At 45.4% G+C, this 26,624-nt stretch overlaps 1 protein-coding gene across 4 annotated transcripts in view; it reads left to right on the top strand.

Moving 5' to 3' along the window:
- HTR4 (5-hydroxytryptamine receptor 4) overlaps positions 1–26,624 on the top strand; it is a 140,607-nt gene that overhangs the window by 39,907 nt on the left and 74,076 nt on the right. For all 4 annotated transcript variants that reach the window (XM_087753610.1, XM_087753611.1, XM_087753612.1 and 1 more), the window contains exons 2-3: positions 3,438–3,519; positions 26,019–26,144. In XM_087753610.1, coding sequence (XP_087609736.1) covers positions 3,494–3,519; positions 26,019–26,144 — 152 coding nt within the window. In that variant the 5' untranslated portion in view covers positions 3,438–3,493. The remainder of the gene's footprint in view (positions 1–3,437; positions 3,520–26,018; positions 26,145–26,624) is intronic.

Raw genomic sequence — 26,624 nt, 5'->3', positions numbered from 1 at the left:
AGAAATGTGGTTGCTGGCTGTCATACAGTGTATGGGATGGCTGCCAGCAACACACCTAACAGCACAGTGAGATGTAGCCGGGTGTTTGTATACAGAATTCCGAGTTTTATCAAAATCCTTAAAACCTTCATTTTTTCCTATTATGTACCGAAAATGTTATTTCTACTGTATAAATAAACACAAAAGTGAAGAAAATACTAATGAAAACAAAAAAGTTTTCCTGTGTTTTTAAACGTGTCACACTTGCTGGGACTGAAGGACCAGTAATGCTGGTGCCTACACAGAAAAGTACATTTTGATGAATAGGTAAGACGACAATTCTGATTGTACTGAAATTGTGAGTTTTGATGGTTTTAGAAAGTTTCCCAAGGTACCTCTTAAACCCTGAAACCGAAGGGAGCATGAGGGACTGGGGTAGTGCAGATAGGTGACATTTTTTCTGTCTTCTCTTTCTCCTACGCTCCGCTCCTGCTGGTGCACGCACGCACGCACACGCACACACGTTTGCTTTGTAACAGGCATGAACTGCAGCAAAGCAGTTTCATAACTTCCCACTGTAGCAATAAGTACTAAAGCTTCTCCTCTTCTGCGTAGCAAAGGAACAATTTCCCCTGAATCAGTGTCAACAAAATTTGACCGGATTTTCCTTGTGGCCTATCTGTGCTGTCTCAACACTAAGATCAGTTTAATATCTATATCTTATGTCCAGGGGCCGCTTCTGCCCTGCTCTGAATCCTCTTGGTGGGGTTCAATCAACCTCTCTGTGCCTCCAAGGTAAACGGAGATGACAACTTGCTTTTGAAAGGTGCTGTGAGGCAGAATTAACCAGTGCTCACAAACTGTGCTGGCAGGCAGAGGAGATGGCTCAAGATCTCGTGTGCTTTGACTGCAGTTTATAGAGTGTTCTCTGGTTCATATTTATCCTTTTTGAAATGACAGGACAGGGAAGATTGCGTTCCTGTCCCCATTGAAACAAAGCACCGTTTCAGACCTACTCTGATGTATTTGCATCTGAATTAACTGAAATTAATTTAACCTGTATGCCAAACAAATGAATGACTGGAAGTGGTTACTTAAACCTTGTTGGAGATTAATTAATTAGGTTTCTTTTTGCCCGTTTGAGCTCAGAGACTATTGTTTCTGTTTTTACATCCCCAAGACCAGCTTCCAGGATGTTCTTCCTGCATCTTTGACAGGCAGCTGTCTCAGCAGCTTGCGAGGCATTTTGTTCTATGGAAGAACACCAGAGCAGGAGCGCAGGAGAGCTTCCCTCCCTCCCCCCCAGTCAAAGTTGGAGGTCAGGTCGTAGGGACACAGAGGTGACTTGATCAGAAACTCTAGACCTCTCGCCCTTATATTTGCAAAATACCGCAGTAGTCCTTAAGTCACCAAATTCCAGAGTGCCCTTAGAAACACCAGTTGAAGGCTTAAGCTGTAAATAGTGGCCAAATTCTGGAGGTTCCCACCCTCAGATAAAAACATCCTTTTGCCTTGAGTAAGTTTTGCTTGCAAAACTATGTATAGTCTATACCTGCTGAAGTACTAATTCTAGTAAACACTGAACCAGGCCTGGATAGTGGGTGTTCATTTGCAGTGCAAACCTGGCATCGTATCTAGGAAGCCTGAGTCAGTATTATTAAATCTTTTCTTTGAAGCCAAGTAACCATAATGGCATTATTTGCATTTGAGTTATTACTAATAGCGCTATGGTGTGGCATTATCCTTGGCTCTCTACAGACGTAACACAAGGGGCAATCAACAGTCTGAAGTGCTCAGAAACTTATCATATTTTTTCCACTGGATTAACAGCAGCAAATACACAAACTCTTTGTTAAGATGGTGCATTCATTTCTTTGGAGTCATGATGGAATTTTGATAGAATCAAAAAATCCCATTAATATTTATATCAGTGTTACTGGAAGTAAGTACATTTATTTTAACTTGAGCTGCAAATCATTTAGTTCTTTGTAATTACAGTACTGCTATTAAGTATTCATAAGGCTGTACAGTATCGTGTCACAGGAAATTTAATTTTATATTTTAAATTTAATATTTTAATTTAGTAGTAAGTCAATGTTTTAATTTTGTGTAAAAACAGAAACTAATTTACCAAGCGTTCTTGCTTGTGTTTTCCCAGCCAGGTTCTGCAAATCTTCTTCAGTTGATTGTATTTAAAATACTTTTCTGTAGCTTTGAAAGTTTGGAAGTTACCATGAAAAGCCTTAGGTCCGCTGCAGCTTACATGTATGCATGCTGTCGCATGTGATTTTGAATGTAAGCATAGGCTGGAAGAGGTCACTTATATCACAGTGCTCAGCTCCTCGGTGCCACCAGAATTGCAACATAACGTATTTTCATAAACTTCGTAAAAAGTTGGTCTTGGAGAACAAGTCTCAAGAATGGTACCTGTATTAGTAATTTATGTTGCTTGCATTTATTTTGAGAAAGAAGACTATTTGCGCTGTGAGAGTCTTTGACAAAATATATAGCTGGATTTCTCTGAGGTCATTGGGGGTTCCACTTGCAGAAGGACAGGGCAGATTGACCCATGGTATTTTTGTGTGTGCCCCTTTCCACACCAGCACTCAGAACTCACTGGGTACAGCATGGTATGCTGTGCGTACTGGTGTAATGCTCTGGGTTCGTGTCTTTTGAAATTATTTCCCTACTAACTCATTTGTGGTAATTAGAGGGAAGGAGCTGTTAGCATTTGAGGAGACACTACACAGAATGGGATTTTTCAACAAGTGACACGAGATGTCTGCAGAGGACTGTGACAGATACAGTCTTGGATGTGATCTGTATCCCGTGCATTGTTTCTTATGACTTCTGCCTATGCAGCTTCTCGCCCCTATGGAAACTGAAAATTTGGCCAGAAGAGCATTTTCCCTGTGCCAGTGCAGCAGTCCTTACAGTATTTTACTACCTTGCTGCAGTTGAAACAATCCTCTGGGAATCTAAATCCAAGAAGTCCCCAGGAGAAGAGATGATCACGGAGTGTATTAAAGGTTGATCTTAGTTTCCAGGTGAACACCTGACTTCGCTCATAAAATGGGGAATTTTTTTGTTATTTTCAATAGAGCCAGTGTTCCCCTGGGACCTTGAAGCCCTCTGTTAGCCCTAGGTTATGCATGAATGGGTGGTGTATACACAACCACAAAGGGTTATCTATCACTTCAGCTTGATTTCGTGCCTCCAGGCATGCACCTTAGTGTTGTGAGATACAAATATGTCAGGGTAGATAACAGAAAATTATGTTATGACAGCTCTATGCAATGGTATGACTTCATTTTAACATGTCTACCTAACTTCTGTTTTCAAGAGAAGACAAGCCAGAGGGGCAAAATGCAGCGTATGGGTGTCTTCACTGGGGTAAATGTGCATCTGTGAAAGATCCTGTAACTTATGACTGTGCTTTCTAACTCTCTCCACTGCAGGACGAGGTCTCTTCTATGGACATTGAACTCCCAGTTACCTATGCCTATTGCCTGTGATGGAAGAACTTGATGTTAATGTGAGGTAGGATAAACGACACGGCTCCTCCTATACTGTGTCTTATCCAGCTGGTGAGCTGCAGGGGGGCAGCAGCCGCACGGTGTGTTTGCAAAGCTGTAGGATGGTATTTTCTGTTTGCCTGTAGATAAAGGTTTCTGCTCATGCAGCAATGTCTGGTTTGGTGTTTCCTGGAGCTTCTCTGAGGGCGTAGTGTCGCCCTGTTATTTGTGTAAATGTCGGATGTGGCGTAGCCAAGTCAAGGACTTCCTTGCAGTAGGATGGATAGGGCCCCATCAAAGACCAGGCACAAGCCCATCTGTGCCTGCTGGAAGTCTGATCCTAGGTTTTTTTCTTTTTGGTGCAATGGTCTGACAACTTAGCACCTCATCTCTGCTGCTTTATACTGGGGCAGGCAAGAAACTGACATCTCTGAAGTCATTTCAAACCCCTGGGCACACTACTGGTATCAGTGAGAGACAAATTTCAGTATGGATCATTTTGATCCTGGAAGTGTGATGCCAACAGAAATTGTTCAAAAAGGCTGGAGATCCTGTTTGTAGCTGTCCCCAGGACACAGGGCTGGCATCGGCTCTGCCATTCTCCCTCAGGTGTGATCTGCAGGGTCTTTCTGTAGGACTAGGATTTGTCCCTTTTGTTTCTTGGCCTTTTGGCTGGCCAGGCTGCTGGTGATGCTGAACTGAGACCCACCAAACCCACTTCACACAAGGACATCAAACTTCTGACCAGGCCCATGTTGCTGGCCCAGGCACAGGAGGAAGCCGTATTCCAGTTGCAATAAAAGGGTGTATGTTTCCACAAAGAGTTTTCTTAAAATCCACTCCGAGTACTTTTTGATGTCTCGGGTTTTTATTTCAGGGAGTAATTCTTCACCCTTCCCCTACTCAAGTGGCAAGTACGTGGGGAAATGTCTTAGAGGAAATTGCTCTGACAGAGACAGATCAAATGTATGTACGCTGGTCTTCCCGGAAACCTTTCCCTAAGGAGCTACTGAACAGATATCAGGAGGAAACGCGTACAGAAGACAGGGGAACAGGGTCTTAGACCTCAAAGGGGATCCTGTTGTGCCATGCTGTCCTCACAGCTTTCTAGCTCTTGGGCTTTCAGGTTGGGATGTGCCCCTGTGCAAGCCACAACCCACTCTCTCCAGTTGCATGCACAGAGTGAGATAATACATTTTCAAAGACAATTTCTGTTCTTAATGAGCCTTCTCAAAGTGCTATACTATCAGAGAGAACATCTCTGGTCTTCATTCACCTACTCAAGTGTTGGGAAAGTCACCGGCAACTCCAGGTTGCTGCTTTAATACGCACTTAGCAGGTCGCATTTATAACCCGGTAATCAATGCTGAGGGGTAATGTGTTTTGCTTAACGAAATTTGTATTGCCTTTTTAATACCAGAAGTGTAGTTAAATGTGTAGGCTACTGCCGTTTCTCTGTAACGGGAATTAAGGTGCTGACACCAGGCAATTTTCCCTATAATCTTTTCCTTCCTCTAAAGACACTAGGAATAAATCTTCTGTTTCTCACTATGGTGGGAAAAAATTCCCCACTATGCTTTTCAACATTCGTACAAGGAAAATCTCTCAGTTCATAAACACCAAGGGACACAGAGAAACTGGCTCAGTGAGTGCCTGAACCACAAGTGCCTGGGGGCAGGGAGGCTATACCGGGAGGGAAGTGTGACATATTTATCTTACCCATAGATTTTTTTTTCAGTAATGTGCTATTTGCCACTGGTGGAGACAGACACTGAGTAGGTCTGACCAAGCATGGATGTTTTGAAGTGATCTACTGGAGTTTTGTAGTTCACTATTTGTAGGAACCAACAGATCATTATCTGTTTCTTCCTATTTTTGAATTTTACTATAATTCAAATCAGCCCTAATCTTGGTCCAAAAAAACCCCAGCCAAAACCCTACCCTTCCCCCAACACCAAACCCAAATAAAACTGACTCCTATCAGAATTAGGCTTTCTCTTTCTACTTGTGATACTTTCCAATATGTGATGTAGCCTGAATGCAATGAGAAGTGCTTGGGAGGAAGGGGCTTTGGGTGCTCAGGGGGTGTCGGAGCGTGGGCAGAGCTGGGGGGTCTCCTTCGGTCAGCTTGCTGCGGAAAAAGCCCATTGCACAGTCCTGGGGAAAGGCTTTTTGGAAGGAGTCCCTCAAGAGACTGCTTTCTCCTGGAGACTTGTTAGTGTGGGCGGCTGGTTTGGTCTGACCCTGGCAGGGCAGTGGAAGGATCTCTAAGGGGGAAATTCTCGTTTGGTGAATTATTTCATCCGACTTCCCATTTAGATGTTAAAAGAGGCAACACAAGGAATTCCTGGGGATCTGACGAATGAAAATCCATGGGAATTTTAAAGCTCTCCTGAATCCATGTTGATTCACCGTCCCCCAGCTGTTCTGATCAAACACTGTGGTCAGATCTCACTTCGTTATGCTTCAGGAATGATTTTATTCTTTTCCTAGGGGCTCTTTCTGAGCTGGACTAAGGCAGTCTTTCATTTTGTGTGATTGGTTGCATAAACAGACTTTGTGGTACGCACATGATTTTATTTTGACTCCACACTTCCAAACTATGCATTTTTGGTTTTGAGAGCTTTGCTTGTCAGCTACCAGTAAGTAGCTAATGTTTCTCCTTTATCTGCCCTGATTTCAGCTTTTTTTGCTGAGATGTGAAATACTGAATGTTTTCTGTCGAAGCCGGGGGATCCACATGTTGTGTTCCAGAGCTGCACGTGGTGAGCCTGAGAGGTGGGAGCTGTTGGGGCCCCCTCCCCATCCCTGCAGTGCTCAGGGATGCTCCAGTGGGAAGTCAGCACGAGAAGGGGAGCAAAGCTTGGGGAAATGGGAGATGCTTTGACAACATGGGGACAACAGCGGGATGGGAGGAGAGAGGGACAGGTTGACTTTGTTTAGAGCTGAGCCCTGTGGAAACAGCGTGTTGCTCTTCGGTTCAGAGCCCCAAGTGCCGCAGTTGTCCTGCTCCAGCCAGCTGGGATGGCTGTGGGTGCAGGGCTCCTACCCTCAACAGGTTTTGACGAGGTGCCCCAGAGGCTGCCAGGTGATGAGCGGCTTTACATCTTTGTAGCTACCTGAAGCACTGCAGGCAGATTCAACTGTACAAATGTGTAAATGTGTGTGGGTTTGTTTTTTTTTTTTTCTGTGGAAAAAATTGGTTATGAATTTTACAAAGGCTGCAGTGTGAGGTTAGAGAGACATTCCTGGAAACTTTACACAGTCTGCTTTGGGACCTGTATTTATCACAGCCGAGGGGGGTGGCAGACCTCATTTTCTCTAATTCTAGAGTAGAAAAATAAATGACCTCACAAGTATTTCTGATTTATATTTAATAGAATTTTTTAATTTTGTGTGACTTGGTGATGGTTATTGAACACATTTATTATAGGCAGTAGGTTAATGAGATACTGTCAAGTGGTTTGGAATGAAAACTCAAACCCTTGAATTGGTTAGAGTATGGAAAAAAAGCTGTTCCCTTTATTCTCTTCATTTCCAACAACTTTATAAAAATATTAGTTGGGCACACTACAAACAAGGGTACAGCAGTCCTTCCCACTGACTTGCTGTAGCACAGCAGGCATGTAGTGAACCATAGGTGTTTGCTGCTGATGCCCTCCGGCCAAAGGGCAGGAGCTCCTGCAAATGCCTTCACTGCTACCCTCAGTGGCACAAACCTCTCCCTCCATCTGAAGGTTGTGATGTACCGCTTTAAATCTCCTGTTTGGAGCCAGAGCTGGTGGAAGGGTTTTAGCAAGCAGGCTGCTGCCCGGCTCGTGACAAGGTGTTTGCCCATGGTTCTTGTAAATTTGTACAAACCTTCAAAACACGTTTGCACTTCTCTTTTTCAGTTTTTCTGGTCTTGGTGCATTAGACAATTTCACTTTCATACTAACACGATGATTTTGACAGCCTTGGAGAAAGTGGAAAAAGGCTGAATCTCTTTGGGCACAAAAGGAAAATATGCAGAGAGATGGCTTTGCTACAGTTTGTTTTACTGTGCCTATGCTTGCATTTCAGTGCAGAACAGCAGTAAGGTCATCCCCACACGTGGTGTGTCAGTTCAGATCACATAGCACTTAGCAAGGGAAATTGTGAATTACGTTTCTCTTGGAAGACATTAAACCCACAGTTCTGCACCACGTACTCTGCAGTTCACAACGGGGACTAAAGGTTTTGAAGCATGGACTCAAACCATGCAGCTTCCACATTCAGGTGTGGTGGGGACATTCAGGCAGGGAGACTGGGCTAAATCTGATCCAAAATATCCCCCCATGTCCTGCATAGAGTGGAGATGTAGGGGCCACAGGACCAACTGCTTTGATCTGCTGCCATTGCGCCAAATTCCCAGCTAAAATAGACACAGTTTGTGTGTACAGAAGTCACCTGGGAGTCCATGGACTCTTGTCTTTCTGTGTGCAAACTAGGCAGTTGGCTCTTAGAGAGCAGGGGTAGGTACCTAATAACTCTGCCCATGAAAACTGTGAGAGGAGCTTCTGTGTACCAAGAATGTCACCTGCAGACCTCGCTGAGCAATCCGGAGAGGCCTGAACAGGGAGGACTCTGCTTCTCTTGGGCACTTGCCAGTGTAGGTTGCAAATGTGCCATGCACAGGGAGTGAGCAATGGCCTTATCAAAGGCTATTAAAGCCTTCCTAGACCTTTGGTAAGACTGTCATCATCTCACTACAGAGTATTCCCTGTAGCAAGGAATGTAGTAAAGCTTCCCGTCAGCATGCCAGTCCTTCCTTATCTTGTAGCAGCTAAATCTGACTCCTTTACATTGCTGGGAGCACAGGTGACTCAAATCTACGCCAGTTCTGAATGGCGTGGTTGGCCATTCTTGTGCATTTTCCCTTCTTTGAGCTCCAGTACTCATCGTTCATTCATTCATCCCATTCCTATGGGTGCTTCGTGGCAAGCCCAGCATTTCTAGCTCCTGGGCTGCCTCAATTTTAGCTGACCAGGCACCACAGAGGACTCTTCAGGATGCAGCTCTGCAAATCTCCCACCACCCTAGAGCTGCAGGGTCCTGAAATGCTTTATTCAGTTAACTGCTCGGAGATGCTCTGCTGGCAATTTGAAAACCATTGGCTCAAGCTTTTTGAAAGAACTTTTGGCACAGGCAGGCTCTGGTGTGGTTTACAACAGTGCAACAGGTTGGGAAATTGTAGTTACTAATGAGAGGCAATCTGAACATTTCTCAAAAGCTGCAAACTGATTTTCATGTGCTGGCTGATGTTTCCATTGGGCAAGCACCCTACTATTGCATGCTAAATATTGACCACACAATTGTATTTCAGGCAGCTTTTAAAATATTTGTTAGCATTTTAACCCAAGAGGCTGTGCTCTGAGCTTTGAGAACTAGGTTGTTTTCCAGTTCTCACACCAAACTCTTTGTAGGTCCTTGGGCAAATCTTCAAGACTGATTGATTCTCCCCACTGTGACAACTGGAGTCCTATACAAGCTCCAGCACTATCAGCCCTTGTGGCTTTTCAAGTCCATAGCTGATAGGGGAGAAGTGGAAGAGCAGCTACCTGGCATTTACAGCCAGGACTGGGTGAGCAGAGCTGTGGTTCTGCTGGCCAGAGCTCTTCTCATGCTCTTGGGCAACAAGGAGAAACCTCTGCTCTTTGAATGGGTGCTTCTGAGTGTGGTCAGAGCTGTTCTCTGTACTTCACACTGTATAAAGGTTTCTTGCTTCCTCAGGTGTTGGGGAGAGACTGTTATGCTCTTGAGAAATAAGCTTTTGAAAAAAAAATTGTAAGAACGTTCAGTGCAAGTAAGTAGCGTTTATATAAGCCTTTTAATTGTAGCTGTTGGTGAAGGCAGACTTCCTTTGCTAAATCAACTATGGAGAAGCGATGTATTATTTGACTTTGTCACAACAGTAATTGCTTTTTATTTTTAAGCTGAGCCCCCAAAACAGCTGAATTTTAGATTGATGTTAATTGCTTCCAAACTTGGCTTTATCAGCTTTAGTTTTCTCAGTTTGTTGCTGAAGGTATTTTTGTGGCTTGAAGTACTCCAAAAAACGCAGAGCCCTCCAGCATTACTGTGTGGGGTTCATTAATCTTGTCTTGACTTTGAGAAATGAGAAGCAAGGTGAGGGAACAAGGAATCAAATTGGCTGAATTAGTTGTGTTTGTTTGGAAGCAAAGAAAAGATTGCATTATTTAACCCAGCTGCTGTTCCCAAAGTCCTCATATAGAGGCATAGTGAACATTATTTCTGACAACAGGCTGTCTTGATGATATGCCCTCTTGAGTCAAGTTGGATGTTTGAGTGAGTCCCAAATCTGGACCCCCGCTGCGTTGGCCCAAGAGGCTACTTTCTCCGTGGGCCGCAAGAAACGGTGCTGTTGATGGATGGCTCTAAGACAGGTTCGTTACCTAAAGCTGGTACACTGGCAGGATGGCTGACTGCAGAAAGAGGCAGAGAAAGTCTTAGGTCTCCTCTCCCCATCCAAACCTGGGGGGAAGCAGGAGCAATAGTCAGTAGTGGGAGAGAGAGACACTCAAAGAGCTCCATCCCTGAAGCCCCAGAAGTAGCTAAGGGATGTCTTAGGAGAGGAGTCAGTGTGTGCCCTTGGTCCCTGTGCTCCCCTTGCTTAGGACACTGGCAGCCAGCAGTGAGGACTGAGGGGGCCAAGAACTGAGCTGGGAGGTAGAAAACTGGGCTGAAAGCAGCGGGGGGGGGGGGGGGGGGGGGAGGGTGTGCTGAGTGGTTGGAACAAAATAAGCATCTGATTTAATGACCCTAAGCATAGAAAACAGAAGGAAAGAGCTTGTGTACTCTGAGCGCCCTGACAGTGGGAATTTGTGGCAAGCAAATGGCTTAAGATTCCTTCAACAGGTTGCAATGTAAGTGTTTATTCTTATATATACACAAGCTCTTTTCAAAACCTCTCCAGCTTCTACACTTCTAGTCATTAAATCATTGTTTATCTCAACTTCTTTGATCACGTTTCTGTTTAGGTGAGAAATACCAGGCTAAAATGTCACTTAACAGGCCAGAATCAGGCTAGAGCACTCTTCCTTTCCTAGTCCCCTTTCTAAGGGAGGATCAGCTCTAATCCTCCTGTAATACCTGCAGCATCCATCCAGAAAGGTATTTGCTCACAGATTTCTGTGGAGACAGACATACTGATCGAGACGACTTTCTACAGAGCCCTGTCTTCTCCGCCTGTGTCCCCCAGGCAGGAATGGTGTAGCGATCAGGAGCACGTAGATGAGAGCTGAGTGTTTCTATCCCATGATACACAAGTCGTATAATGTCCTGTTCTGCTTGCTGAGCTGATGTGGATGAGTGCATTTTCTCCTGAGGCTAATGACAGGCAGAACACACAGTGCCAGAAAAGAGCGAAGTAAAGCCCTACAGATCCCTTATGAGGCAAAACTTAACAGTATTGATTTACATCAGCTGTAGATAAGACCATATAGAAGTTATGCTGTTGAACAAAATGAACCATTTTATAAGTAGCCATGTGAAAGGTGGCCGGTTGCTGGGTTTGTAGAGTTTAGCCTCTGCATGCCTGGGGGTGCTGGGGTGGTTGGGCACAGCAGGGGCACCTAGGAAGGAGTCCACAAGCTGGGAGCACTAAAACGCGTGGGGCATTTCTGAATCTGCAGCCATAGACTTTGCAGAGCATTTCCCATCTGCCGACACCGGGTGCAAGAAGAGGGGCAAAGCAGGAGGGCACAGGGAAGCAAGGCATGGTGCAGAGGTTCACTTTCATATTTTTGTGCTACCAACCAAAAACCCTTGGTAGCCAAAAAAGCCTTGCAAAAGAAGTTCTCTCTGCTGAATGCTCCCTAGGCACTGCTCAGCAGGAGCGATAGCTGTTATCAGCCTGGGTACTTTTCGTATTGTTCAACTTTTTTCTCAGTTTCTAGGGGAACACTTTATAGCACTATATTTATCAGAACGTCTTTCCAAACACCTCCACCAACACTTAATTAGTGGAATTTTTAAGCCTGACTCCAGGTTCTGCAAATTAATAGTGTGCTCCCGTATGGCAGCTGTGGAGCAAGTGAGACATATATACTCTCTGAAATAAGTTAGCGGGTGCAGAGGCAGAGGGGCAGCTCCACCATTTGTCTGCGTGTGCTGAGCTCCCCCAGGGAGGTAAGGCTGTCATGCACTTCTGCGATGTTTCACTCTGCTTTTATTAGTGTGCCCTGAGGAATCTGCGCAGATGAAAATGCCCTTGACAAAGAGCTGGGCCATAAAAATTAACTTTTTGGTGTCTTTCAGCACATCCATTCTTTAGCTTCACTGCCTCTGCACAGAGTGGCAGCTCGTGAAGATCTGGAAGAGGCTGTGGAAGGCTGTTAAAACAGTCCCAAAGCCTGGGATATCCTGGGGCAGACCTGGCTCTAGGGCTTGGCAAAAATGGGCAGCTGCCCTAGCAAGCAGCAGATTGTCCAGAGCCAGAAAATGGGGTGGACCTTGTTGCCAGCTTTTGCCCACGCTGGCTGCCTGGAAGGGCAAGGCTGGCAGCTGCAGTGCCAAGGGCTCTCCAGGACTCCCTCCTTGACTTTTCAGGGCCGATGCTCAGCATTAGGCTGGCAAAATTCAGTTTGTCTCCATGTTTGGGATTTCTTGAGCCAGCCATGTTCAGAGGTTGTGGGTAAGGAAGCTGCGAGGGGGTATTAGGGTGTCTGGAGAGACAGGACTGCTGCAAAACTGGAGTTGTGCAGGAGACAAGAGACCGGACTAGCTGTGTAAGGGTTAATGGGCACTGTGAGTCATATTGACAGAGCAGTGTTTCCTTATAGAACAGACATGGTGCTGTATCTCAGAACCAAAGGGTATTGGCTGTAGGTGGAAATCTAATGGCTTTTGCTCTCGTCTCAGTGAGTTAAAATTTCATGTGTTGCTTTTGGAGAAGTGCAGAAAGACAGTCACGGGGTCCTGGGTAGACATCTCTTCTGGTAATGCTGTCTGGGGAATAGGGCTGCGATGCCGAGAGCTGCGGTGAGCTGTTACCTACTCCAGATCCTGCTGCAATAGTGTGTGCAATTGCAGAATGAGCCATTCGCTGCTTGGGAAAGAGCATTTCTACTATCTCAGATATGAAAGATGCCGCAGCAAAACATTTTGTGCTATTTGCCATGTGTCCAGGACCTGCTATCGGGTAGTGTACATGACTGTTGATAGACTATTACCCTGGAGCAGAGTGCATCTATGATGCAGATAAGTGTGCTCCTCTTCTTACCTACTGTTACCTACCTCACTGTTCATTTTGCCCTTGCTGTACTGTAGCAAGGAATCGCCGACGACATGACTCCCTGGTCTGGCAAATGGTCAGGGGTCTGAACCTCAGCTGCTGGCTGAACTTACTGGCTTGCCCCATCTGTTAACCGAGGACTTGCCATCACGTGTCCTCTGAGCAGCAGTCTCTGCCTCCCAAAGTCAGAACATTAAGTAAAAGTGGCTGTTGTCTGAACACAAGCTTTGCCATCTGATGGGCAGGAACCCTGTGGAGACTAAGCTTTCAGGGAGTCTTTGGCTGTTTGGGGGTGAATCCATTGTAGGGCAGGTTATTTAAAAAAAAAAAAAAAAAAAAAAAAAAAAGGCAAAAAGAAAAACCCCAACTTGAGGCATGGACAAAGTGCCATTAGTGGTGTGAACTGCTGGGCTCACATTTGCAAGAGGACTTCCAGGACTTCCAAAGAGGCAATTTCAGCTCTTGTGCTTGTATACCTCAATACAAACCAGGTAACCGGAGGCCAAACTACTCTACCTTTAAGCACATGCATAGGAGGTAGAGAGGTGAAGGGTCTGCCTGTTGCAGGTGACTCTTTGCAGTTGATGCAGTTTCTGCTCTCTTGAATCGTTGGAAGCTTAGTATGGCCTTATGCAACTCGGGTCCTTCCCAGAATATCATGCCTGGACTGCAGGGAGAGTTTGATCTCACACTTGCCAGATGCCCCTCTATTTCTCATATTTGAGGAACAGTAAATCTGGAAACTTAAAAAAAAAAAAAAAAAAAAAAAAAAAAGCATCCTTGCAGAAAAAAGCATTAGAAACAGAATGTCAACATTGGAGAGGGCTACTGGGGACAGAAACCGGGTTTCTGGCTCTGTGCTGTTATACCTGTGATAAATGGACCAGCAGCTGACCTTTCGACTGCACATTGGCATTGCTGTAAGCTCAGAGAGGAGTGAAGGAGAAAGAAAAGGGCTCTGCTTGCTGCTAGTGAGGGATGGGATGGGGGTCAGCAGGATGCTGTTAAGTATCTGGCTGTCCATCTGCTGATGGGTCAGAGGGGAGCAGAGAGAGTGAATCGAGCAGGGCCTTTCCCTTCCTGGGGCACAGGAGCTCATGCCTACATGAGAGCAGAGGAAACATGTCATGACTGTTTGAGGTCATATCTGTCTTCTGTCACCCCTCCCTAGGTTGGGCACTTATCGCATAGCTCATCTCTAACTGTGGCTCTGTGTGTAAGCACAGAGTATTTCTACCTAACAGTAGGCACAGACATTTTCCTTGCTTTTCCAATGCCCCTAAAGCTTTAATGCACCCAGTATCTGCTTGTTCATTCGTTATGTGACTTTCCCAGTCCAAGCACCCTCCCTGTGGGAATACTGGCTCACTGCTCCAGCAGGGTACCAGATAGAGGTAAAAGCAGACTCCAGTGGTTATAGTGCTGGGCAAGAGCATGTCCTGATGTCTCTGAGTTCTTTTAAAAGAAGTCAGTTCCAGATGTCCAGTGTATGTAAACAGTTTACTTCACTTAGTCCCCAGTTCCTTAGCCTAATCTGGAAAGTCACCCGAGCTCCCAGTTGGCTCCTAGAGCTCAGATTTTTTTTTTTTTTTTTTTTCCATCTCTGTATCTCCAGAGTTATATCTATTGGCGTTTAAGTTCTGTTCAACTTTGCCTTAAAGGCCAGGACCTGAAAATACAAAGTCTACTTGTTTCCAAAGCCTCCTTTCCACAGTCAGACCATAGGGCTGTGGTGATGGGCCAGCTCATTGCTCACTGTCAGCAGACTAGTCTGGAGACCTGTCCAGGGCTTGCTTTTCTCATTAACTTCCCGAGAGCTCTGAGGACTTACCTGAGAACAGGCTGTTGTGTACTCAACAGGGAGTGTAATAGGAGAATAAATAAATCCAACAAAAGAAGGTAGGCAGGAAGGACCTGGTTCATGTTCATGTAGTCAAGAAGTTCTCAGGACTGAGCGCTGAGTGGTGAGGAAGCTGCCCAAGAGCTGTGACATGTTTCTGAGCAGACTCAACCAGGGGCTCGGGTATTTGGAGGACTAGGGCAAGTGGAGGATGTCACAGGAGTCCAGACAGATTTTGAGTTACTCTGTGGAAAGGAGACAGTGGGAGGCACGAGCCGTTCCCTTTGCAGCCTCTGCCAGAGAAGCTTCTTTGGGGCTTGTGCATTAAGATAGGAACCTCCTCTTCACTGGTAGACATCCCTGGAAAATTAATAGACTGCCTTACTACTTTAGGAATTAAACTGCTTTTGTGGTATTTTGCATTCTTCCACTCTAGCATGGCCCATATTTTTTTTTTCTCCATTCCCAAGCAGCTGGAATAGATTTGGTCCCATTACTGCCATTGTTTGCAATTTCCATTTTTATGGGCCATAATGGGGATGTGATTCTCAGGCAGAGCTGGCAGCTACAATGAAACATGGGGGTTTTATTTCTTGCAATTCAGCTACTGTTCAGTATGCTTTCCTGAGCCCAGCATATCTGGGTCTAGTCCAATGCAGGCACCTAGTGGTTTTATGTTGCTTATACTTTTCCCTGTAAGCCACGCTCAAAGCCCTTGTTGATGCTGTCTCCTTGCAGCAACATGAGGATCTGTTCAGAATTACTCTTGGTGACATGCTGTAAAATGGAAGTTTTTACTGGAGCTCAAAGCTGTGAACTGATTTAGCTAACAGTGTCCCTCACATGAAATCTAAGTGCTCTGTTCTTGAATCAAGGACTTTCCATGTCTTTGCTTAGAAAGGACACCTATCTGGAGCCTAAATACAAGAGTGAGGTTCATACAAAATGAACTGATGAACATGTACTCTGGGGGTGGAAGGTTTCTGGCTGCCACCTCTGGAATTAGCTTTACCAAACTGTGGTCTTTATGGTAAAAGCTCAAATTGAGGTAGCAGAGTTGGAAATGCATGACATCTCAAAGATGACTTTTATCCCGCTTGACTGATGTGTTTTGTGTCAGGGTACAGCGAACTGGTTAGGCAGTTCAGAAATTGTGGCACTGGAAAAGGGACTAAGGAGAAACACCATTCCCTGGGGACACAAAGCAATCACTCAGTCAAATACTTCAAGAGGCACACACCTTGGGAGCTGAACAGATGAACTCCACCATGCTGTGCCTTAAAAAAACTCATTGGGACATACAGTCCTATGGTGTCTTCAAAAAAGAAGAGAAAGTACCTCCTGCTATTGTCTGGTAACGAACGAGCTGGGAACCTGTTTCGTGTGGCTCAGAGCCACATGGCGTGTCTTGGGGGTGTCTCAAATAAAAAGTATACCAGAAACCAATGTATTATCTTGTCTGTGCCAAGTCTTCCATTAGCAAGGGTAACAACAAGAAACTCTTTTGTTCCTCTAAATTCTTGAAACTGGGAAACTATCCAGGAAATATTAGAAGTTAGACAGCCTATAGGTCTATTTGTCTTTTATTGTCCAAGGTGTAAACAAGCAGTGGGCAAAGTACACAGCCTGGATATTTTAATATACCACCTGATGCCAGGACTCTTCCACCAGTCTTGACTGAATGCCTCTCATTTAACAATATTTCCCTGACTGCAAATACTGCCTGCAAAAGGAGAGCAGGACCTTCGAGCTTCTTGATTTGAAAGTCTTGCAACTTCCAGGCTTTCGGCAAAGATGGGAACAAAGGTTTTCCCTGGTTTGAAAATGAGAACTCGGCACAAGAATGCCAATAAAGACTAAGAACTGCCATTATGGTGTTTTGATAAAGAGTTATCTTTGGGGAAACACATGTGTGGGGATAGGGCAGGACTTAATTTTCAGTTTTTATGGGAAAAGTTATAATAAGACAGGGAAACAAACGCTTTTATCCCAGGAGCAGTAGCTCACCCCTGAAGAGTAGTGGGCTCCGCTCGATCAGTCTTAGTGCACCCCAGTTTTGCACCTGGTTATCGCAGAAGGCATCACACAGATTTCTGTGAGAAATCTGGGCGCTCAAGGTATGCTTAGCGTGAGTCTAAACCTCGATTTTTCCAGCTCACTCCTGTGCCAGAAGAGGTTACGTCACATATCTGCATCAAGTTACTCTGTGTTTCTAAACTGCTGAGATAAAGCTTGAGATAGTTGTAAGTGTATGTGTAATGGTGATGTTGCTTATGTCTCTGTAAAGTAAAATTCTTCTGTACAATAACTGAATTACAGCCGTTGTTTGCAAGTACATACTAGACTCTGTCTGCAACATTTATAGAATATGGAAGTGAAATGAAAGACAATTAATGGGAATGCTGCTGGGCAATAAGGTGCTTCATTAAATCAGATCTCCTGAGCATAGCTATGTTGTGTTTGTCATTTGAACATACAGCTTGCTCTGTTTAAGACTTATGTATGACATGAGATAGGCAAGAGCCACTTATCTGGAAAACAGGGGATAATCACATTATTAATATGGAATGTATACCAAAAGCCAGGTTTATTTTTGTGCTGCTTTCATCATCTGCTGTTCTTTATTAAACTGACATGTAGTTCGGTAGATGCAGTGGGCTTACTTCTGAGGAACAATTCTAATTAGGAACTGATCGAGACATTTCTGATTAAAGGCACATTTGATCTTTGGTTTTATTCAGCATTTACAAAGGAGAAATGATTGTTATAAAACCTCTGCTGCACTTTGTAGCGTGCCTAAATTCCTACCTATGGCAAAGATTTGGTTTTTTGATAGTTGTAGAGTATTTGGTAACCTCATTAAAATAAGTAGACCCTGCGTATCTGAAAAGTATTGTTATGTTTATGTGAAAATAAAAGGGGAATATTCAGCATGTGAAGGGGGCATTGGGAATAAAATTTAAAGACTTGAAAGTATATTATAAGAAAGAAAACATAGTGCCAAGGTCTTGCAAACTCCAGGTAGGTGCGCAAGATTGCGATTTGTGATAGCACAGGGTTTTGCACAAGAGCTCTCCTGTGGTAGTTGTTAGTGGATCCCAAACAAAGCAATTACGGCAGCTGCCCATCCTCCATGTAAATACCATGATCTTAATATAATGCTAATTTCATAAGCTAATTCTAGCTTATATTTTAGGTGACAGTCTAATGGTTTTTAAGGATTGTACTTACACACATCAGCCTTGCAGCAATATCCGTTCATATGTGGGTGTAAATTATGTAACACTTCATCTGCTGCCTGGGAAAGAGCAGAGCCAGGGTTTCATCCTTCATTGTATGAAAAACAGAGACAGACGCGGCTGCTGGACTCCCGCCTGACTTCCCCGCAAGGGGAGAGGCCCTAAGGCTTCGGCAGCGCCCGGAGGCTCACGGGGTCTGGGTCTGTTGCCTACCTCTGTCACACATTTCCCATGTAACTGTGCAAACTGCTGTCTCTCTCTCGAGGTCTCAGACCTTCATCTGCATGAAGATCATGGTAAAGGATCACATTGTTCAGGATCCATTTTCAGCCCCAGATCCAATTTCCATCCAGAAAACACAGGCGCTTCTGCTGGTATAAGCTAAGGAAATTGCATGGACGAGCCGAAAGCTCGTTTTTTCTGGGTTTGTCACTTGGAGCCCCTCATGCCTTGCCTGTAAGCCCGAATGTGGGCAGTCTCAAAGCCCGAGGTGTGTGCAGAGCTGGAGCCATTGTTCTGGACCCGATGTCTCCTGAGGTCCCGCAGTGTCTGGCAGCTCCAGCACGCACCCGCTCCCAAATGGGAGCACGCTCCTAGCACGTACTGATTGACTGTGCAGCCCACACATGACAATTTTTAAAACATTTAAATAGCCTGTCTTCTTTGCTTCATCTTGACAATTGATTTTAATCAGTATCACCAGCTGCTTAAAACACTTAATTCTCTGAAGCATTATACCATTCAGCCTCCAGGAGATATGTGGAGTGGAGGTGCAGGATCAGTGATGTTATCGGTAGTTTTCTTTAGGAAGAGGAAGTCTGAAGTCCTCATTTCATCGTTCATGGTCCCACTTGAGCTGCTGCTGTTTTCAATAGTGTGGTGCGTTTTCAGCCCCACGCCATGAGTGGAAGCAGGTCAGTTTGCAGAACGTTTCTGAGGTTCAAACCAGCATAAAGGGAGGAAACCTCATCCCCTCCCACCTGCCCCACCGCCACAATTTATTTGGCTAAAAAAAAAAAAAAAAAGGACACTCAAATAAACTAATCATATGACTGAGTTATTTTGATTTGTGGAATGCTGTTTATTTGTGGCTTGTCAATACTTTAAATAATTTCAATCTGTTTCTAAAACAGAAGTGAAGTACATAATTGGATTGAATCTGTCAGAAGCCCTGCCATCTGCACAGTCTGAAGCGAAGCAGCACAGGCAGTGTAGCATTGGAAGGCATTAAAAGAAGTTATATGCTTCTGGATTAATGCTGACTTCTGATTAATATTTTTAGGTGGCAGTAGAAAAGAATATGGTAACAGCTGGAAAGCCATAGATCAAATAGTATCTTCCCTATTGTCATGTTTCTATACTGAGACACGCGTTGTTAGGTTTACTCATAAAATAACATGTCTTAATTTTTAAGTGGTTAACACTCAGCCTCTGATTTTATGCCTAGGAATAATCAGGGGAGTAGAAAGGAGGAGAGGCAAATGACAGCTTATTTGTAGTTAAAGACCTACATGAAATATGTCAGCTGGAGTTACAGAGTGAAAAGCCATGGCTTGGTTGAAAACAAAGCAGATTGACTCCCCCATGTATTCCCCATCCACTTTGAGGCCATTGTTAAATCAAGAAGAAAGCACTTTTCTAGGCTACCCTGGTAAAACTCACTGCTCTGAGCTTTTAATCTTCTTCAGTGAGAATCCCACATGTCCCTTGTCATGAAGTGCTCAGCGCGGTCCCTGGCTACCTCCAGGAGATGCTCCAGGTTACCTCTGCAGGCAGAGCTATTCCTCTCCAGTTTGGAAATGGGCCGTCCAGCCTCCTTTTTATCAGCTGCCCTCCTCTGCCCCCAGTAGAAAAGTCTTATTTATTCAATCCTCTTTTCCATCTCTCTCACTCCCGCCGGAGTGTCTGTGCAGTGCCCGAGGTGCTCTCAGCACTGAGCTATTTATTAGTGGTTTTTTCCCACTGCAGTGGCAGGGAGGTCAGGGTGTGACATGTGTAACAAAAACCAGAGGAGCAATGCGCGTGGTCTTACCAACATGACCAATCTATGCAGTTTAATTGCTGCATAAAATATGCAAAAGCACTTGAGGTCATTTAGAAAAGTTGAGGTGTTTACAGGAAAGTAGAAATTGAGCTTGAAAAAATAATTAAACTTTTTTTTTTTCCACGTTAATGACTATACAGAAGAGCCTTTTAAATGTGTCCATATATGGGTTTTAAGCATTCATTCCACATCAGTATTTCACCTTTTTCCTTAAGTGATTTCTATATTCCTACTAACCAACAATCGTTTTGTCTGAATCTCATTTCCTTATAATAGCAAACCCATCAATCTCTGCTTTATTAAACAGGGAAGCATGCTTGGAAGCCAGAGCACTCAGATTTGATCAAAGATGTTATGCAAACCATTGATTTTAATTTACGGCAATATCCACTTCTTCTGTTATTAACACCTTTGAATTACTAAGACCGAATAATTAACAAATATTCCTGCTCAATGGTAGATTATTCAAAAGGCAGAGGTACGGAAACATAGCCCAGATGAACTTCCTTCCTGCACCTCCAGTGATGTATATCCCTATTTAATGTTCCCCAGGGGAGCGATACAACACGGCATGAGAGAAATACTCTTCGGAGCGATCTCCCAAATGCTTCTGAAACTATTATCACAGCAAATGCTCCATAGACAAGTGTGCCAGTGTGTGCTTCTGACCAGCCGGTCTCCATTCAGAGCCCTGGGCTGTGGCCAGCCAAGTCAAATGGTGCAGACCAGGATGCCACCGCCTTCGGGGCAGGGTTGCCTGTGTACACTGGGTGGGAAATGTGGGCTTAAAATGTTGCCCTCCTTCCTGGCTGAAGCTGAGGCATCCCTCCATCTTCAAGCAGGGCAACATCTGGTGAAGTGTGGCTCAGTGCTGGCCTCCTTTGGCATTTCCAGAGATTGTTTTGATGACTAAAACTCAAAATCTCTGTGCACCAAAGACGACCTGTGGTGGGGAATTCTTTTCAGTGTCCGTTCACTTGCACAGCTCTCTGCAGCTGATGAGGCTGGAGGGCGTGGAGGTCTCTGTCCTGGGCAATAAGCTTGTTCCCTCAGGAGGACGTCTGGGAGCACAGAGCAGATCTAAGTCTTCACCTGCTGTTATGGTCCTTGTCCTTCTTCATGAGCCAAAATGAGAGGAAATCATCTGGGATTCTTACACAAGGAGACAGCCAATACCTGCCTTGCAAGGACACATCTCTTTTCCACCCAAACCCACATCCCTGCGCTCAAGGTGTCATTGCTTAGCAAAACCCAGCTGAAATTCAGTGCCAGTCTTCCGCCCCAAAGCACCAAACTTGGCCAGTTATAACTTCAGAATTATAACTTCCTTGCAGCTGTTGGAGTTTTATCTTCAACACAGAAAATCCTGCTGCTAAGAAAGAAAGAGCATAGAGGTGTCACCAGCTATTTCTGTCCTAGCTGCATGGTGAAAATCATAATTTCTCTCCACCTCCAGACCCCTTTTCTCTGGCGTCCCTCAAGCTCCTTCCCTGCCTTGGTCCTGCAGAACCTCCTGTGCCCATCTGGAGGGGAGCAGTGTGCACTGAGCAGGCAGCAGCATGCCGGGGCACCTGGCTCACCCCTGCTGCACTACCTCGCCCAGCTGTGCGGCACATGGATGCTGTCACTGCTGGGGAGGGTACGCCTCGACGGAAGGGATGCAGTGCTCCCAAGGAGTGGACACGATGTGAAGAGCCTGCTCTGGTGCCTGGGGCCAGGGCCATCCTTTCGGTGGCAATAGCAGGCGGCAGCGTTGACGTTTGTCGGGGTTTGCTGTATAGGCACAGCAGCTTTCCAGCGGGAGGTGAGTGGGCAGTTAAGTTCACCCATGCATTTATTACATGTTGTCTTGATTATTGTGAAATGTTTATGTCCAAATGTAAACCCATTGCCATTAGCATCAGAGTAGCTCATTCAAGGAACAGTTCAAATCAAAATGCTTCACTCCTCCTCTCTACCTCCCTCTGTGGGATGAGGCCCCAGGGCATCCTGACACCAGGTGCCTTCAGCTGCCAGCCTGAGTGCCAGCATCCTCGCTGCGGGGAGGGGACAGGGATCTCTCAGCAGGCAGCCTCAAAACCCTGGGGCTTCCCCCAAAAAAGAGCCAGCAGGCTCGGTCACCAGCCCCCCTCCCAAGGCACTGCATGGTGGAGTGAGAAGCCCTGTCCACAGCCCGTGGCCAGGTCACCCCGCCGGCAGGGCTCAGGGACGAGGGAGGTGTCTCTCCCCCTCAGTACACACTGTGGAGTGCAGATGCAAGGTGCTCAAATAACACAGTGATGAGAATTGCTTAGGAACAGCAGAAGGACAGGCAAAGCTAGATAAGACAAAATATAAATCTAACTCTCTGCCTGGCTCTGTACAAACTAAACCATCATCATCCTCTTTACCACTGTTCCATCACATATGTGCTGCCATGCTCACTTGCGCGGAAAAGGAACATCTTTTGTATGGTGCTATTCAGTCTAGTTTGACATTTTGTTTCGCAGATGCAGCCACAGAGCAATGTTAGCCTATTGTGAAGGCTTATTTAGACAGGTACAATTACAGCTCGGCAGTGAAGGTGCCTTTGATCCCGGCATCCCCATTGTTCCTGAGGCTTTTCATCCCACCCAGTACCCAGCTAGAAGGCCTGTGGCTGAGACCTGCCTTTGAAGTTGTTTCTTTTCCATTGCCCTTTAATTTTCATGGTGTCTTCTTCCGCTGATGAACATTATTAATGAAGGCTCTGGCATTCGGTTGTGCTCAAAACACTGATGCCTGGCAAGAGTCTGACCTTCCCCAGCTGTGCAGCAGCCATCTGCAGGAAGAGGGCAAGCAGTGGGCCCCGGGCAGTCTGTGCAGCTCCAGCAGAAGAGAATCGCCTTGTGCATCCCGCTGTGTGTGGTGCCCACAGGGAAGGACCCGATCCCAGCTGCTCATCCTTTTCCAAAGCACGTCACTGCAGTGCAGGTTCATGTGTCAGCAGCTCCCGGCTTCCTGCCACCCAAAATCTCCAACACAGGACTTTGCTCCTGGGGAAAATGAGGTCTTTCAGATCAGAATTACGTCAAGATGAGTGGGAGAGGGACAGAGTGATTTCTAGATGCGGGGAAATTCTAGGAGCAGCCATGTGGCCAGTGACCAGTTCTATAGGGTGGCTTGGGATTTTAGTGTTTGGATAAGGAATTAGATGCCAATTGCCTTTAGTTTTGAGGAAAGAGTCTCTGTATGCAAGTTGGGGTGGTCACTGGTGATTGAGAAGCACAGAAACTGATGCCGTTTGCTTTATTTTGCATTTAGCATGTTATTGCGAGACCAAGGAGGAAAGCTGACTGGAGATAGTGTTCACTATGTACTGAGAGTTCAAAAGACAGGCCAGAGAGAGGGAAGGCAAAGGAATCCGCCAAGAGCTATTAAACACAAGCCCACTATGACACAGACCTTTGTGGCATGAGAGAGCATGCAAGGGAGGCACTCCTGTATGCATGTAGGCATTTCATCTGCTACAGGCCACTGTCAGAGACAGGATGATGCATGAGGCAGATCCTTTTGACCGATAGGGATTTTATTCTGTCAGACGGGAGGAAGTATGACTGGACCAACGTAGGCAAATTCCAGGCAACAATTGCAGTGTAATTGCAAGAACTGCAGACACAAAACTCACTCGTTACAAGAGTTGTCCAAGAACTAATGACCCAAGGCATCAGGAAGCAACGCTCTCCAGTAAAAACTGGGAAAGCCACATTCAGTTCAGACAGAACCTTGTCAACATTTCTGAATGCACCAAAGGATTTGCCCAGAGCTACCAGCTTCTTGGAGCCTTAATTGCCCTCATTGAAGTTGTGCTAAGTTCAGTAGACAACTCTTTCTAATTAAGTGCTAACTCTTTCAGATGCTGAGTCAAAACACATCTTGACTTTGCCTTTCTCCTATCTTAGCTTCGATAATTGGCTTGCACAAAAATAATTGTCTTGCTAGATGCGAACCCATGGCTCGCCTGACCCCTTCAGCATAACACCAGAGACCTTCCTCCGTTAAGCAGGAGTGGATTTACTGACAGCACTGAAAACTGGCAGGGCAAAAGAAGCAGTCTTGCCTTTGCCTCTGGGCTGGGATCATTCGTTCCAACGCAAGACAAAACCTGCTTCCTTACAGGGTACCCTTCGCCCTGAGCCACCCGTACCCCCTCTCCTGGTACACTGGTACCCCAACAACCCAGCTCCAGAAGGACACATGCCTGGCAGTGCTCAGGGACTTTTTGCCTGAAAACCTTGTAGAGAGGAGGGATACAGCCAGCTCTCCACTCTACGTGACATTTATTCATCTCTTAGTTTTAACACAGGAGATTATCTGGAATTAAAAGCTACCTCTGCTCTCACAGGTGAGAAAGCACTGCTTGGCACAGAGACATCCATTATGGAGCTAGGATAAGCAGTTGCCTTGGACCTCTTTCTTATTATAGCCATACAATTGCACTTGGTTTTGAGCCTCTTGCTGTGTTTTTCTATGAAACTACTGTGAGGCCAGGGCATCTCCTTTCCTCTTCTTTATTTGATCATAAACATCGTCACCCATCTGGATGAACCTATACCCAGTGATGTGTTTCCCTGTAAAACACTGAAAATCAAGGAATTCCTAAGATATTGTTCATACCCAATGTGAAGAGTCCAACTTCAGCAGGCTGCCATCTGACCCACTGGTGCATCTGGCAGTGGGCAAAAAAATCATACTCAAAGTGGCATTGCTTTTAGGGACAAAAATGGAGATTGTGATTAAGTGGGTGTTCTGCAGTGCACGCTCAGGGTGAAGTCAGTTGCTAGAAGCTTGTTAAAATAGCACAGGTAATGGCGGCAGGACCTCAGCAGTCTCTAATCTTTTTTAGCGTTGCCAAAACCAGGAGAATTCAGTGAGATAAAGTGTAAAAGTCTGGAACGTATTTAGTAAATAAAAAGTGACCCCAGAGGAAGTCAAACAGAATAACAGTTCAATTTTTCAATTACCTGAACAGTCTCACAACATTCATCCTGGGTGCCGAATACCAGCTCTGTACGCTGTGAAGAATTTCCTTGCTGAATTAGTGTCAAGTGCTGCTCTTAATGCCAGTTTATTTCTAGCCACACTTGATACCATGAACAAACACCCGTTCTCACCCATGTAATGTAATAGGGAAAGTTACACAAGCAGGCGAAGGTTTAGGATGTGTTTTCTTCTGGATACATAATTAGAAATAGCTTTAAAGGAAAAGTGGCTCAAGATTTTGTAATAAAACCAATTTTCTGAGAAATTGAACAGTATTTATGGCATGCTGTGTGTTACCTTCCTGCTTTGCAGGCTCCAAAAAAAACCCAACAACTTTTTTTGAAACATTTAACAATGAAATGCAGACTTAAATATGTCCAATATTACATTTTCATGTTATTCTTCATTCTTCTTTTCTTTCTCTTCATTAACTGAAAGAAATTATTGATGTCAGGGTAGGGGGAAATTGGGCACTTCCTTTTAAAAACATTTTATTTTCTTTTCCCTAATTCTGGAAAAATTACCAAGTGGAAAAAAAATATGCCAGACTGCCTCTTGTTCTGTGGCACAGAGTGAAGGGAAGAGAGAACAAGGGAAAAGATTATGTAGAAGATTTCAAAATTCGAGATGTAGAATGCTCATCTTGAGGAAAATCTTGGGAAAAAATCAAAAAACAAAAGGAAAGATAACCAAAATACTTCTGCATAGAAAATAACATTATTTACTGAGGTGAAAAGTGAATGAAAACATTTTTGTCCAGAGGCTCTGAATTGGAAGGGACGTTCAGAAATCAGGCACAGCGCACTCCAGCTCTCTGCTGTAAGTCTCGGCTTATCCACCCCTGGGAGACGTGGGCAGCCGCGGGCATTGCAGGTGTCCTCCGCCTGTAGCCTTTCTGCTGATGAACATAAACCTCGCCGCTTTCCCCATAAATATGAAATGTTCTTTGTGAAGCGGTGCCGAGGTCTTGGCGGGAAGGCTGCCTCACTGCAGCACGTGTGGGGATGCTGCTCTCACGCTTGCCAAAACGAGTGCCCATGCCTAGCACCTCGGTGCTGCCCAGACAATCCCCTCCCAGCGCTGCTGCAGCTTCTTTTCTTTTCTTTTCTTTCTGTGTGCTCCCCAGTTCGAGTGAGGGCTTTGGCGTACCGGAGAAGATCGTGCTGCTCACCTTCATCTCTGCCGTTATACTGATGGCCATCCTGGGGAACCTGCTGGTGATGGTGGCCGTGTGCCGGGACAGGCAGCTCAGGTGAGCCCACCCAGCTGGCCACTGCCTGCCCTTCTGCAGGGAGGCACAGGGGAAAATCCCTGCCAAAAAAACCCATGCCTGCAGCCAAGGGCATAAACCGCTGCAATGACGGATGTCTCTTGCCATACATTGCATCACGGGGATGTCAGACTCTCACACTGGCCTCTGTGCATCCCCACTTGGATTTACACCGTGGCGGTGGGATCATTTTAGTATCCATCCTCTACATTTTTAGCACTCCCGATGTCAAAAAAACAGATAAATCTGTGAAAACCAGAGCTAAGCAGCAATTCTTTGGAGAAGCAGGTTGGCCTCTACCCCTTTTCCATCTCAAATTTCCTAACAAGCCCCTCAGAAAACCATGCAGATCAAGGTCCTCTTGCAGTTGTGCTGCACTCCCACAGCTTGGCAAATGCTGCCAGTGATGTGGGGGGGTCACAGGCAAAACTCCTGTCTCGAGGCTTGCAGCTACCCCTGGGA

The sequence above is a fragment of the Nipponia nippon genome, unplaced genomic scaffold, assembly GCF_047370975.1.
Source record: "Nipponia nippon isolate SJK-2023a ecotype South Korea unplaced genomic scaffold, ASM4737097v1 scaffold_17, whole genome shotgun sequence".
Taxonomy (NCBI): Eukaryota; Metazoa; Chordata; class Aves; order Pelecaniformes; family Threskiornithidae; genus Nipponia; species Nipponia nippon.
Note: the sequence above shows the minus strand (reverse complement) of the source record. Positions and strands in the feature narration are given on the sequence as shown.